Source organism: Chlorocebus sabaeus, chromosome 10 (genome assembly GCF_047675955.1).
Source record: "Chlorocebus sabaeus isolate Y175 chromosome 10, mChlSab1.0.hap1, whole genome shotgun sequence".
NCBI classification, from domain to species: domain Eukaryota; kingdom Metazoa; phylum Chordata; class Mammalia; order Primates; family Cercopithecidae; genus Chlorocebus; species Chlorocebus sabaeus.
The window spans coordinates 117,027,531-117,043,695 of record NC_132913.1 but is presented as its reverse complement, the minus strand read 5'-3'; the positions used below and the strand labels follow the sequence as shown (position 1 = coordinate 117,043,695).

General features: G+C 41.5%; 1 protein-coding gene across 1 annotated transcript in view; it reads left to right on the top strand.

The window, feature by feature from the left end:
- Positions 1–16,165, top strand: part of DNER (delta/notch like EGF repeat containing) — a 355,480-nt gene that overhangs the window by 228,226 nt on the left and 111,089 nt on the right. Inside the window, exon 7 of the mRNA XM_007966532.3 lies at positions 7,035–7,148. Within this exon, the coding sequence (XP_007964723.3) occupies positions 7,035–7,148 (114 nt within the window). The remainder of the gene's footprint in view (positions 1–7,034; positions 7,149–16,165) is intronic.

The window sequence follows — 16,165 nt, the reverse complement described above, 5'->3', positions numbered from 1 at the left end:
TTGATGGCAGATATTTGAGATAACAACATTTTTACTTTAATAGCTCTGCATTTATTTTAATGTGCATGAGGAAAACGAGCAGCTAGCACATTCTACCCAGGCCGTTCTCGATATTATTGCTTAGGGAGAGGCTAAACCTAAGTTGAAAGATATAGTTGATTTTGGGACAAAAACTTGAAGCAAGTGGATTCACTCCTTCAACAAATAATTGTATCAGGAAATGTTTAAGTTTGGAGGGTCCGGAGGTGAACAAGGCAGAGAAAGTCCTGATTCTCAGGGAGTTTATGTTCTCGGAAGGAAACCAATTAAGAAAATCATTGTAGGTAATGATAATATACTGTGATGAGCACACAGGAGCCCTGGGGGTACAACAGGGGCCTCCAGGGATGCAGCCCTGCTCCCATGGGTCACCTTCTGGGTGGGGAGGTAACAAGTATGTGTGTGTGTTTCAAGTAGAAATAAGAACGAAGTTTTAGAATAAACAAGGACAAAAAACCTGAGGTCTGAGCAAGTGACTTCTGAGCTTGGAGTTAACTAATGAAAGAGGGTGGGCACAGAAGGCTGCAGAGTCAGAGGAAACAGCCCTGCAGTGTGACCCCAGGGTCCGGGGATGAGGTTTCTGGCGTCCCAGAATGCCCTTTGGGTACACAGAAGACTATTGAAATTATCTTTTGTATGTGTTCCCTTGTGAGAAGTAAACTTAAACACTATAATGATTCTCAAGCTCTGTTCAACATCCCAATGGGTTCTGACTTAATCTTATCTTTCAACTTAAATTCATCAATCAAAAACCAATTACTCAGCTAAACATTTTAATTAGAATCGTAAGTGTGATAGATTCTCTCACACACCACATTTTTCTCAATCATCACACATTCTTTGAATACCAATAGGCACAGATTAGCTTAAACCAGACACGAAGTGGCAGAACCATGGGCTTGATCCACATCCTCATATCATCATCTCCATACTTGGCTCTATCTCTTCTTGCAGTTGGAAGACTCATACCACTAATGGAAGAGCTTCACTATCCTAAGCTAACTGTGGTTCTTGACCTAAATGAATTGCAGTTGGCACTCAGAGCACTCAGGTTGTTTCTGGAGGGAGGTTTTTGGCTGTCTCAGGAGTCCTGGACATCCAGGGTGATTCTTCTCATGTCAGTGAGATGAGCACACATAGGCCACCTCTCCCTTTTATTGCTATCCAGCAGGAAACTCCGAGCTCATACTCGTCAATGGGCTTGATTTCAAAACCCACAGCCCCTGAGTCCCAGAGACATCATTGTTTAATTGTTCTGATTTTATTGGTCACTCCCACTAAGGTTGTAGCTATTTTCCTTCCCTCCTTAGTTGGATTTTGCACATTTCTTTGTAGCTCTCTTAAGATATGTTCATGTCTCCCTACCTAGTTCTAGAGATGACTTTAACGCTTTGATGCCCTTCTCTTAGGTCTTCCACTGTTGTGCAATTTATTTCTAAACCCTCCAATCTTTATTTCCTGATTTTACAGATAAAATTCCACTACACCTCCCCTAGTCCTCTCCTTTCCACCCCCAAAAGTTTGTTGCTAACTTTCTTCAGTAATTTCTCCATTGCAGAACAATTTAAAATCTGTGCCCCACTTCTCTTTGCAGGGCAGGACTATAACTACTTCTGTTGAATCCTACATCCATCTCATGATTCTTTCTGGTCCTGAGGCCACAGCATGAAAAGAATACTAATGCCTGTGAGCAGGAGCTTGGCGAGATTCGGAATAGAAGGAAGCCTGGGTGGCTGTAGCACGGTGGTCGGTGGCAGGAGTGGGCCAAGATGAGGGAGCAGGGGCCACACCATGCAGTATCTTTTAGCCCCCTGGGTAAAGTGTTTGGGTTTTATTCCAAACCTTTTGGGAAGTCACTGGAGGGTTTTAAGTAAGGAGTAATAGGATATGAATTATATCTTAAAAAGATCTCTCTGGCTATTCCTATGTGGAGAATGGATTGAAAGAAAGCAAGTGTGGCAGCAGTGAAGACAGGGACTGGGCAACCATTGCTGGAGTCCTGGTGAGAAGTGATGAGGTTTAAATGGGACTAGACAATGTGAAAGGTATTATGTGGTTGTGACAATAACTTGGCAGGTGGTTCATGAATGCCTGTGGTCTGGCCACAGGGGCTTAGAGGGAGTACCACTAGCTAGAGGAAAGAAAGACAATTGCTGATACTTGCCTCCATAGTTAGGTATAGACTTTGGGCATTTGGAAATCAAAACGAGGGAGTTTATCATTGTCGTGCATTTTTAGTCAAGTGTCAATGACATTCACACCTTTTCTGCACTCTTTTGTGCCTTTGCATGGGTTTTTCTCCATGTCTTGCCCACCTTCCACTTGGGAGCTCTGGCATAGGTTTCCAGGGCTGAAATGCCTGTTGTGTGTGCATGCTAGAGCAAATTCTTCCGTTACACACACAGAATGGCCACTGTGTATTACCTTTCATGTTTGCGGCATCAATACCATCGATCTTGCTTGCATATCTTCTACAGGGTCCTCTGGGTGGCTGTCATTGCTTTAGCGGCATAAGGAAATATTATTCACAGTTGGCGTGGTTACTTTAGTCCCCAGAGAACACACTGACTTTTAGCAGGATGGAAGAAAGAAAACCTAGGCAAAACTTTAATGGTATTTTTCATTTAGATTTCTACCAATCACTCATTTAGTTTTGACTCCTTGATTATGAGATCAAATAAAAAACCAAAGGACACAGGAAGGGTGATTTGTGTAGCTCTTAGGTATCCAGTTCAAAGTATTACATGTATATGAATACCAGTGATTTGTCCAACACCTTCAGTGAAGCCTCTGCTCTCTGAGGATCTAAGGAGTGACTCGCTGGTATTTGAGAGTTATGCTTCTGGCTCCTTGTCCTCTGCCTCTCCTCTCCCAGAACTGTCTTCACTTGGCTAGTAATGCAACTGTAATGGGAGTAATACAGTTGATGATGGTACTCTTGGGACTGCCAACTAGTAACTCCCTGGAGGCCAAGAATAATACCTGGTCCTCTTGGTGAGTTTCGTGTGGACGATTGTTAGGTCTTGAGCTCCTGCCATCATGGTCCGTACATCTACTTGGGGAAACACTGCGCTGAGTAACTGTCCTGCCAAAGGGCCCCTCCCTTTCCAGACAGACTGGGGTGGGTAGAGCATCATGCTACCCTCATCAGCTTTGCAGATCCATAACTGGTTATTGCCAGTAGCACTGGCCACCTGCAGGTGAGGATGCTCAGTGGTCCTGTAATCCCGTGATCTCAGCCCCGCCTCCCTGCTTCCTCCCACTCCCCAACCCATGCTCCTCCATTAGTGTTCTTCATCTTCAGTAATACTGAACCCATAGACATGTCAATATGCTCATACTTTACGGGTCTAGAGCATTGCACATCATCTTTTTCTCCATAGTTCCATGTTTCCTGTGTTTTCAAAATCTTTAATATAAAGACTTTAAAGCTCGGGGAAAAAAAGCAATGACAAAATGTTGAATATGGACCACTGTTTCTCATTGGAGGGAACTACTGGCATTTTGAATGTGACAACTCTGTTATTAATATATTAGACCCTCTCAAGTCCTGCAAGTCCTCGGTATCTTTACCCACAAAATGCCAGTGAGGTCCCGAAGCGCTTATGACTATTAAAAATGTAAATTAGCCTCTTTGATTGAAATCTCACCAAACTTGCATACAGTATTGGGGCACTTAACAGCATTTAAGATTCACCTCACTTATAATTTATTAGATCTAGAAGAATTAAGTGCATGGAAAGATTTGTACATTATCAGACAGTTGTGGTTCTTAAGAAAATTGTTGATATTATTAAATATATATAAATATGTTTTAAAGTGTTTAATTAAATTTATAAATGGAATGAAATATTAATTAAAGACACCATTAAAAGTGATCTTTAAAAAACTCTCCTTTTGCTAGAAATGCATACTGAAATATTTACAGGTGAAATGAAATTTGATTTTAAATACCCTCATGGGGAACCTGGGAAAACATGAGGAAACTAGGTGAAATTAAAGAGACAGAATGCTAATAATGGTTGGAGCTGGGTGATGGATATGTGAGGTTTATAACCTCATCTCTCTGTGTTTAAGTATGTTTTAAATCCTTAGATAAAAAGTAAAAAGGAAGTGATTGTTAAAATTTTATTGAAAGAACTTTGAAGTTCAGAGTCCTGCCCTCTTCTATTTTTTCTGTCTTGTGGGGATGTACATCTCTCACATCTGAGACCGAACCGGCTGCTGGCTGTGCGTCGTGGTTTTGTGTGATCCTGTGGTCACAATTCTGACGTCTTTCCAAGGACAGAATTCATGATGCCATCTACATCCTTTAGGCCATCCTGCCTCTAAGAAGCTACCACTTGTAATCGGTTATCTTTTTCATAAATGTACTCTACTTTTCTAGCCATCTTGTAGAATCTTTGAAGCCAGGGATTTGAAAAAATAATTCTTGGCATCTCCAGCCTAAGCATAACCAACCACACATAGGCTATAAGTTATAGATGAATATTTATATTTGTAGATTTTATTATTTTACTTTTTTTGTTTGTTTGTTTTAAGATGAAGTCTCTCTCTGTTGCCCAGGCTGGAGTGCAGTGGCACAGTCTCGGCTCACTGTTACCTCTGCCTCCTGGGTTCAAATGACTCTCGTGCCTCAGCATCCCCCATAGCTGGGATTTCATGCATGTACCACCATACCTGGCTAGTTTTTGTATTTTTGGTAGAGACAGGGTTTTGCCATGCTGGCCAGGCTGGTCTTGAACTCCTGGCCTCAAGTAATCTGCCTGTTTCAAACTCCCAAAGTGCTGGAATTACAGGCATGAGCTACCACACCTGAGCTGAATATTGATCATTTTTGTATCAAGCTCTGTGTCTCTTTCTGTGTGTTTTCTTAGCTATTATTTTCTGTTATTTTACCTTCATACTAAATACCTGTTTGTTGACGATGGTGATGCATAGTGCCTTAAGCGTAACCTTAGGTATACTGTGTGAAAGGGCTTGGACACAGGACCCTGACTCCCTGTATGACTGTGTGCAAATTACTTAACTTTCATAATCCTCGATTTCCTCATTTATTAAATAGGGTGATTCTCCACTGAATACTATGCAGCCATAAAAAGAAATGCAATCATGTCCTTTGTAGAGACATGGACGGAGCTGGAAACCATTATCCTCAACTGACACAGGAACAGAAAACCAAACACCACATGTTCTCACTTTTAAGTGGGAGCTGAATGATGAGAACACATGGACACATGGAGGAGAACAACACATACTGGGGCCTGTTGGGAGTTGGGGTTTGAGGAAGGAGAGCATCAGGAAGAACAGCTAAGGAATGCTGGGCTTAATTCCTAGGCGATGGGATGATCTGTGCAGCAAACCACCATGGCACACGTTTACCTATGTAACAAACCTGCGCATCCTGCACAGGTACCCTGGAACTTAAAATAAAAGTTGAAGTAAAAAAAACCAAGGTGATTCCAATAACACTGACCTCATAAGGTTACATGAGTATGGATGAGTTATGTATTAATTTGTGGATACATTATTAATATTAATGTATGAATAAAAATAAGTGATCTTTTGTAAGTTTTGGCTATTATTTTTAGCCAAAAAGTTATTCGCAGCATTCCTCTTAGAAACAATTCACTCTCCCTTATTTTGAATTTACAGCTTTTATTTAATCTGTTCTGGAATTTTGAAATAGCCTTTTTTCCTGGTGTTTGGATTTTTCGTTCGTGCGCTTGTCTTACTCCTCTTCTCATACCATGAATTAGCTAGAGTTTCCTACACTGCTTGAGTGCCTGTGAGTAGGATTGTAAATGAATGCCTCCCCATTCCCAGTCTGTAATTTACAATCTATTCAGCAGGTAATTGAAGGTCAGGTGAATCATCTCTTTTCTAATATCACTGGATCTTTTTTTTTTTGTAAATCTCAGATTCAAGTGCTAATGGCAGTCTTTCAAAACTAATAATTCAGAAAGACAAGTTTTTATGTAGTTGAAACTATCCTAGAAATAAATAAAGTGTTACAGTATGATCATGATTTTGTGGAAAATATCTATGACTAAAAATTTTTGATAGGAGTTATCTCTACAGTACTGATGGTCCTGTCACTCAAATAACATAACCAAGGGCACATTTTTTTTCTTTTTCTGTTTAATGTCTTAAATTTTCCAAACTTTCTTTACCGTGTTCCACTTTATGATGAGAAATTTATTAGCATTTTAGTTTTTAAACTTTTCTCTCAAGGGGATTTGTTTTTAAAATTAATAAACAAAATTCTGGAATGTATTTAAAGCTTTTTGACTGCACAGGTGTTCCAATAGATTTACGTCGTTATTTCCTCACCACTTGCATGTAGTTATTTTACAATCCAACAAAATCACCATGAGAGCCTTGTTTCACAGAGAATTTAGTTGGATTTGTGAATTAAATAAGTATTAATAAAATATATTAATGTGCTTAGTGTTCTGTGTGTCTCAATCTCTTTATCTTGAAAGTGGGGGGAGAGGGTACAGAATTAACACAGGTGGGTTATTCTAGCTCCAAAATATTATACATTAAAACTGCTAATACCTAGACATTTTCCTGATGCTTTTTATGTAGCCATTGTGATGGCCTAGGGAATGTGGCATTATCTCAGTTAGATCAAACTGAACACCGTAAATTCCTGTGTCAGAAGGAAGCTATCAACGTGACATTCAGTCTCAGCTTCTGAAGGTTCTGACTGGTATTTCAAGATGAAACACAGACCTAATGCTGAGGAAATGTGGTCTTCTTGCAATGAAGATTTTTACAGAGTAAATGATTTTTGAACGATGATTCTAAACTGCTATGATTATTTCTAAACTACCATAGTTTGTAAAATAAATGAGATCTAGGAGCAGCTTAGCTGAAGGCTGCCGCTGCCTTCATTGGGCAGGTACCAGTTGAATCCATCAATTCCTAGAGTGGCTCATGGTAGGTCTGGAATAGCTTATTTTATAAAATGTACATTTGGTTTTATTCAGGTTATACTGGAGAGCTTTGCCAGTCCAAGATTGATTACTGCATCCTAGACCCATGCAGAAATGGAGCAACATGCATTTCCAGTCTCAGTGGATTCACCTGCCAGTGTCCAGAAGGTAATTACTGTTTATTACTCCAGAAAGAACTTTTGTTTCTCTTTTTAAATTATAAGCAAATTTGATCAGCCTTATACTTTGTTTCTGCAAAACTCTACGCAAGAGAACTTCCTGTTTTGTTTGATTTAAAAAACATAGAAGATAGTCCCCCTTTTTAGCTCTAAGCTAGCATAGCTTGAAAATTATTTGAATATTAGACATAATCTAGGACTTTCTGTGATTTTATTTATACATTGAAAATGAATAGCTGTAATAAAATAAAATCTCTTTCTCATGGTGACAGTTTACTTAACAGTTCTATTTTGTTTCATTTTTGATATGAGTTTACACTGAAAAATTCAACATAAAGTTCATCTACTTCTGCTTTTAAATCAACTTCATAATGTCTTAGAGAATTCAACTCACCTGAATAACCACATCATTAGGGCTACTTTTATTTTTAAAAGCAGCTTTACTGCTGGCATAGTTTTACCTGAAGAAGCAGGCAGATAATCACAGCCCTCAAGCTGGTGTTCACGAGATTATTTTGTAATTTGAGGAAGACTTGTTCCCATTTCTGCTTTCAGGGATGTTATGGAAGGGATTATTTTAAATTGTTAATTTTGTAAGAATAACATGACATTAGATTGTTTTTTGGAACCAGCGTGTAAGCTTCTGATCCACAGAAGTAACATTGAAAGCTACGTAGAGTCACATCTGCAGAGGTTCGGTGTAGAGCCTGAGTGCCTAAGGATGCCTCTCTGTGTTCACAATTACCTTAGACTACCTAAGGCTGAGAGACAGGAGGTGGGCGGTGGTACAGGAGGGTGTTGGTAAGGGGTCACTGGCTTCCCAGATAACCTAAGGGCTTGGGCTCTCCCGGAGCTGCCCCTGTGATGGGCAGTACCTCATAATCGAGTATTTCGGAGAAGTGAACATCAACTAAAGAAGGGCAGGTTCTTGTCTTCCTGCTCACTCGGGCAGAGCAGGGACCAGGGTCGGGGCTGGGGTGAGATGCCTGTGGCCTACCCGGCCGTCCCACTCTCTCAGTGTGTGCTGGCGATGAGTTAAATGTGTTTGGCAAGCTCTGCTCTTCACCCTCTCCTTATTTTGCAGTGCAGGCTCAGCTCCCTTAAACAAATGTGAAACCTTGGAAACATTGCTGAAGGCTGATGACTGAGCAAGCAGCACCAGTCTTCACTCACATAGAGCACTTTGCAGTTCTTAAAGCTCTGTCACACCCTTGATTAGTCAGTTGTCACTTAACTCTGACCGAAGGCCTTGCCATTTAGTGTTTAGTCCAGGGCAGCCTTCAGGGTCATTCTGGGACCGAATGGAATCTTTGTGCAAGTGCTTTTAAGAACTCCAACATGCTTTCTTCTTATTGCTGGGATTGTTACCTGAAAGTTACAATCAGGCCTCTGGAAGTTCAGATGGGGGTAATTGGCACAAAATCACACTAGTAATAAACAATGGCCCTTGAACTAAAAGCTAGGAATTTTGCTTGCACTCATACTACAATTTCCTAGTTGTTAATGTTTTGCTGAGCACTTCATGTATACCAGGTACCGTGCTAGGAGCTAGGAAATCATGCTAAGGAAGGCTGAGATGGCCCCTCCAATAGTGTACATACAGGTAAGTATGTCATCACATGCAGGAACAGGTGCCTTGAAGATGCACGGAAGGGATGTGCCTGGGCTTGGAGAGCCGGGAGAGACTCCCATGTACAAAGACCCTAAGAGAGGAGAGGGAGGAGACGGCGCAGCTGAGGGCATGACTAAGCTAAGAGGATGAGAAGAATCATGGTGATAGCAGGTGGAAGCAGGCAGGGCAAGGCTTGCAGGGCTGGGTGAGCCCCGCGAGGCCTTTCATCTTCATCCTAGAGGGAGGGAGTCGGAGGGGGAGGTTTGAAGGCCAGCTCCACTATTTACTTACCAGTTTTTCCCATGGGCATGTGGTTTTATACCTCCCTGCATCTTGGTGATTTTAATCTGTAAAATGGGGTGATGATTGTGTCTATGTTCTGGGATCAGTGGAAGGATTAAAGGAGGTGAGACAGATAAAGTGCCTAGCACAGTGCCTGGCTAAGTGCTGAATACGCAGTAGCTGTTTCATCACTATTGTTTTCCTAACAATGGTTCCTATTAAACCATTGATAAGCAGGGGAATTTGAACTTTTCATTCTGGAACAATGTTGAACATAAATTAGAGAGAGACAAGAGTGAGAATAAGGAGAAAAGTTTGGGGACAGTTGTAGAAGTCCAAGAAATAGATATAGGCTGCTAGGAATGGAAGGGTAGAATTTGAAAAAGAGAGGCAGATGGATTTGGAAGAACTTTGGAAAGAAAATGGAGGAGGCCTGAGAAGGAGCAAGGTGGTAGAAGGTGAGGGAAGGTGAAGCAGCGAATCTGGGGCTTTGCAGTGGGTTGTGCCGCTCATGGAGAAACAGAAAAATGGAGAAGTGTTCTATGTCGGAACCCTTGTGAGACACCCTCGTGATAGTCACGTGGAGATGTCAGCTAGGCTGTGGCTCTGTGCATCCGGAAGAAGCCTGCACTCATCTAAACACGGAGACATTGGCCTGTAGGTAGTAATTTAAACCCTGGATGCCGATCTGGGAACCCTTCTCCTTTATGCAGTGGCGCACCAGCCCCTCCACGCTGCCTAGATAAAGCCTAGAGAAAATGCGAGACTCTGAAATTGACAAGATGAAGATGAGTTTTCCATTACGAAGACTTTTATTCAAAGGTTTATCTTCATTGAAGACTGAGCAGGGAAAAGCAGGCTTTCATTAGAGTTTAGAAGAATTTGCTGGAATGTGTGGCAGCCTCTTAGCAGGAGCTCATACCTGGTGACTGGCATATTTAAGCAGCCTCTCTCATTGGCCTATCCTTACAGTGCTTGCTTTTGTGTATTGGCAGTAACTCATGTTTATAGAACACTTTGCACTTTAAAAAGAGCCTGTGTCAGCAGGTGTGGTGGCTTATGCCTCTAATCCCAGCACTTTGGGGGGCTGAGGTGGGCAGATCACTCCAGGCCAGGAGTTTGAGACCGGCCTGGCCAATATGGTGAAACCCCGTCTCTACTAAAAATACAAAATTTAGCCAGGCATGGTGGTGCACTCCTGTAATCCCAGCTACTCTGAGGCTGAGGCACAAGAATTGCTTCAACCCGGGAGGCAGAAGTTGCAGTGAGCTGAGCTCATGCCACTGTACTCCAGCCTGGGCGACAGAGCAAGATTCTGTCTCAAAAAGAAAATAAAAAATAAAAAGAGCCCGTGTCTCCAGGATGTTTCTCACATCAGACATGCCGAGAGCTAGTGTGAGCAGAGCCTCAAATTCACAGAACGTCCTGGAGTTCAGAGCCAGCCCTGACCCTTGCCTGCCTCCTTTTCAGTTTCTCCATTGTAGGATTTTGTTGTTTCTGTCTGCCCTGCTTCCCTGCGTCATTCTTTGAGGAAAGGAAATGTATTTTATTCATCTTGTTGCCATACCTAATTCCAACATCTTTCCTACGGATCGTGTTTTATGTTAGCAGGAGGGATTAATATTTGGTAAATAATTTAATAATAGAAGTCAACACTTAGATATCACTCACTATGTCTGCTAACTAATTTGACTCTCACTGTTGTGCTAGGAAGCACACACTGTTAATATTTCCATTTAACAGATTAGAAAACTGAGACACAAGAGGATCAATAACTTGCCTGAGGTTACATAGCCAGAAATGGAAACCCAACCCAGAAATCGGCTCCAGTGCTCCCAATTACTGTCCTATCCCATCTCTGAATATATTCTTTAAAGGAAATCCCATTATGTTATTTTAAAGATTATCTTCGTAACCATAATCTTAAGTAAAATGCACATAAAGAAAACTCAGCGTCTCTGCTGTTTGCTTTCTTAAATCTGGAAAGAATGAGAAGTTGTTATTTTTGGTAAGCAAGTGGAATCCTTTTGTAACAATTCCTCCCAGGCTGGAAAGCTGTTAAAACTGGGTTTTCCCTCCGGATAGATCTCTCAACAGCACACATCCGCATCCTTTCTCTTTTCCATCCTTTTCGTCTCCATCTTGTTGCCTTCAAGGACCTTTTTCCATCTGACCTGGGCAGGCCTGTAGAGGTTGAACATCCTTCCTGGGTACTGTCTCTGTGACTCCTGCTCCTTCCCAAAGTTCCAAATCCGGCAGCCCGAGAGTCAGCTGCAGTCACCTTCACAGCTGCGCTCCTCCAGGACATGTCTGCCCTTCTACGCGGAGATTTCTATCCTTCATCAACAGTTTCTGTATTTCTCCTGAATTTCTGCTGAGCTTTTACTAGGTTCATGTTGGGAAAGTGTAGCTTCGGATTCTGGTTACAGTGGGGATGATAAGAGATAAAAGTGAAACATCGTGAATGTTTTCTAATATCCACCTAATTCAATAACAGCAATGACAAAGATAAGCACTTAGAACCTGGCATTACTGCTGAAGAATTTATCGTGTTTGTATTTGGTTTAGAACTTTGAAATCTTTAAGTTTTAAACTAAATGCATTTTAATTCTGAAGTTGTCTAATTATATATACTTAGGATTACTGCGTATTGGTATTTAAATACGTATATTTAAATATATGAATATATTTAGATACATGTGTAAATACAGTCTGAATACTACTGTCTAGCCATTATCAGTATCTTAATTCCATCTCCCCTCCACTGGGAATTTGAATAGAATACCCATAAATTAATAAAGAATAAGAAGAAGTCAATAGTGATGAAAGCCTCCAGCAATAAAGGACATCCATTGGCTCTGCAGCATGACCATCCCCTCCTGGGGAGCATACCTGGTCAAATGGAACCACCTTCCTGGCCCCTACCTATTATGGAAGCCATATGGCAATCAGAGACCAAAGTGAGAATATGAGGTTTCATGCACTATTTTGAAAACATATCATTTTATCCAATGCGTTTTAAAAATGTTAAAGATATTTTCTCGCACTATTCCTATGGAGAGGATTATGGAATACATAGATTTTGTATGAACTGCTCTTACCCTGTAATTATGAAGTCAAGTATTACAACCAGAGAGCGGACTCACATCTTCCAGTCCTGTAACTATTAGATTGCAATGTTGGATTTTGCTATCAGACATCAAAGATCTTATAATCTGGAAACTGTCATAGCCAAGGATGGAGAGTTGGTGTCTCTCTCTGGTCTGGAGGTCAGGAGATTTGAGTCCAGGCCCCGTGACGAGGCAGTAGAGTGGAGTGGGTATGCGTGTGGTTTGGGGTCACGCTACTTAGGTTTGAAATCCGGACCTACCTCTTTTGACAAGGTCTGGGCTTCTTTGAGGCTCACGTTTTAATTTATAAAATGGAGTAACACTAGTATACATTTTTAAAGTACGTGTGAAGGATGGGAAAGCCCTTAGCACCGTGCTTTGCAAATAGTAGGTGCCGAGTAAATGTTAGCTATTATGATGGTTGTTATTAATTGGTCATCTCACCTTGGGTAAGTCACATAATTTTATCTCTTCCACTCTTTGTTTCCTTCGGTAAAAAGGATGGAGGTTGACTACTACCTTTAAGGGACTCTGTTCTTAAAAGTCTTTAATTCAGATATATCAGTTTAAAAGCTACTTCCTGAGTCAATAAATCCATGATGTTTCAGTCATGTTTATAGAGAAAAGCTTCATAACCTCTAAGTGACTCTAGGGAATGTCGGGGGTCTAAATCTTTATGCTGGCCCACAGGTCCTGTAGGTTAAATTCCACTGCAACAAGCTCCAAGGGTTTACCAAACTTTTTTTTTTTTTTTTTCCATTTTATAGCCTTGAGTAACCTAGCTATATAAATCCTTTTGTTGAACTCAAATTTCAGTGGTAATGCTTTTCATCTTAAAGGGATTTGCAGACAATAGCAACACATATCATAAAAGTTGCCTCTCAGATAATGTGTATTGTTCAAAAACTGGACTTGTTACCCAGTCAGGATTTAGGAGTGATATAGTTTTGGGATTTAGTTTTTTTTTTTTTTTTTTTTTTTTTTTTTCCCCCCAGCATCCTAACATGTATGATCTTGGTGAAAGCACTCTCTTAGGACCATACGAAACTGCATGTATTTACATAAGAAACGTGTAACATACCCTCATAAAATTAGCAGTCCTGAATAAATGCTGTTTTTGTTCTTTCGAAACTTGGCATTATCCCTAAATCACCACTTCATTTACGAATCATAGCAGCTGAGATCCTTGAAGTAGTATATAGTTTCACCTTTTAGAATCAAAGTAGGGTATTAAGATTTATTAAGTGTGAGTAAAACTTTATTTTATTTTATTTTTGAAACAGCATTTCACTCTTGTTGCCCAGGCTGGAGTCCAATGGCGCGATCTGGGCTCACTGTAACTTCCGCTTCCCAGATTCAAGTGATTCTCCTGCTTCAGCCTCCCAAGTAACTGGCGTTACAGGCTCCCACCACCACACCTGTCTAATTTTTGTATTTTTAGTAGAGACGGGGTTTTACCATTTGGCCAGGCTGGTCTTGAACTCCTGACCTCAGGTGATCTGCCCGGCTTGGCCTCCCAAAGTACTGGGATTACAGGCGTGAGCCACCGTGCCCGTCCAAAATTTTATTTTTATGTTTGGTACACACTCATTAATTTTGCTTTAAAACTGAATTAATTTTTCTTTTTTTCTTCCTTTTTTTTTTTTATAGCACAGTTTCTCTGAGATTGTTTAAATAAAAATGCAGATGCAGCAAGGAATTTTAGTTACCTGCTTTTTTTTCATTAGCGCTGGGGAAAATGACTGCACTAACTTTCAGTGAATGACCAGGACCCTCTTTCCACGTTAGCTTTCTTTCCCCTTTGAAAATGGTTCTGACGCCCACTTTAGTGCTGGCAGAGGGCAGTCAGAAGTTACAGTTTGATGAACGAGTGAATACTTAAATAGTGATACCTTGATGGTTTCCTTCTAAACAAGAAATAGGATATACCTAAGAGATAAACATAAATTTTTATTTCTAAAGGCGTGTGTCCAGATCTGTACGTGACAATTATTTAGCATTCTTACAACATTTTAGTTTTAAAACTGCAGGCATAGGTCTTGAACTTCAACGATGGTTTCTTTCTTAAGCCTCACAGTAATAACAACAGCATCGGCAGTACCTATAACAGTACTGATACTGTCTGCCATTTGTTGAGTGCCTCCTATGTGTTAAGCACTGTGTTTGGCACTTTGACATCATTATTATTACTTGAGATGGAGTCTCACTTTGTCACCCAGGCTGGAGTGCAGTGGCGCGATCTTGGCTCACTGTAACCTCTGCCTCCCGGTTCAAGTGATTCTCCTGTCTCAGCCTCCTGAGTAGGTGGGATTACAGGCACCCACCACCACACCCGGCTATTTTTTGTATTTTTAGTGGAGATGGGGTTTCTCCATGTTGGCCAGGCTGGTCTCGAACTCCTGACCTCAGGTGATCCGTCCGCCTCGGCCTGCCAAAGTGCTGGGATTACAGGCGTGAGCCACCGCCCCAGCCAGCACTTTGACATTATTATTCAGCATAACTTAGCAGTTAACAGCTGAGGCTCGAGTAGACTTTGCTGAGTTTGAACTTGCTTGATTACTTACTTCCTAGTGACCTTGAACAATTTTCTTAAATTTTCGACTCCTCATTTTCCCCATGTATCGAGCAAGGGTAGGATTAGGGCCTACCTAAAGGAGTCATTATAAGGATTAACGGAGCTGCGAATATGCAGTGCTTAGACCAGTACCTCGAAGAGATAAAGTAATTAATAAATGTCACCATTTAATCGGCACAACAGCTGTACAAGGTAGATATTATTATGCCATTTGACAGATAATTCCTGCGGCTCTAAACAGGTTTGTTTGATCTGAAGTTCATGTTCTTTCTGCCGCGCCAATTCCTCCCTGATCAAGTTTTACTTCACGTGGTAGCTATCTGGTGGTACACGCTTTGTCCCTCATGGGGCTCCGGGCTCGTTGGGGACAGGGATGCTAAACATTTCTGTATCCCTTAAAGCATCTGGCTTGTAGAAACATACGAGACATTTGTTGAATGAATGAATGAGTAAATATCTCAAAACTGTTCTGGCAATAACATTGTATAGATGAGGAAACTCCCTATATCACAAAGGTGGATGAACCAATGTTCACGGAAGTAAATGTGCGAATCTCACGGGCTAGACTCATTGCAAACTCATGTTCCCCGCAGGGTGCAGGCATCTCATTTGATTACTTTCAGTGCCCAGTTTAAGGGTGCCGTAGGGTCATCCAGAGACTTCAGGAGAGTTCATATTCAGAATTGGGGGCCCCTTCTTTGTCTCCCTGCCCAGAACCCTCCCTCACTCCTCGTGGTGTGCCTTCTCCAGGCTGCCCAGTGGGTTCACCCTGCCCACTGCCCAGACAGAGCTGATTTATCAAGACAGGGGAATTGCCATGGAGAAAGAGTGATTCACACTGAGTGAATTACTGTGTGGGAGACAGGAGTTTTATTATCACTCAATTCAGTATCCCTGATATTTTGGGGATCAGAGTTTTTCAAGATAATTTGGCGGATAGGGGCTTGGGAAGTGGGGAATGCTGACTGGCCAGGTTGGAGATGGAATCATAGGGGGTCAAAGTGAGTTTTTCTTGCTGTCTTCTGTTCCTGGGTGGGATGGCAGAACTGGTTGAGCCAGATGACAGGTCTGGGTGGTGTCAGCTGATCCATCAAGTGCAGGGGCTGCAGAATATCTCAAGCACTGATCTTGTTTTACAGTAGTGATGTTATCCCCAAGAGCAGTTTGGGGAGGTTCGGACTCTTAGAGCCAGAGGCTGCATGGCCCCCTAAAATGTAATTTCTAATCTTGTAGCTAATTTGTTAGTCCTGCAAAGGCAGACTGGTTCCCCAGGCAAGAAGGGGTCTTTTTGGGAAAGGGCTATTAGCAATTTTGTTTCAGAGTCAAACCATGAACTGAATTCCTTCCTATAGCTTGGCCTATGCCTGGGAATGAACAAGGACAGCTTAAAGGTTAGAAGCAAGATGGAGTTGGTTAGGTCTGATTTC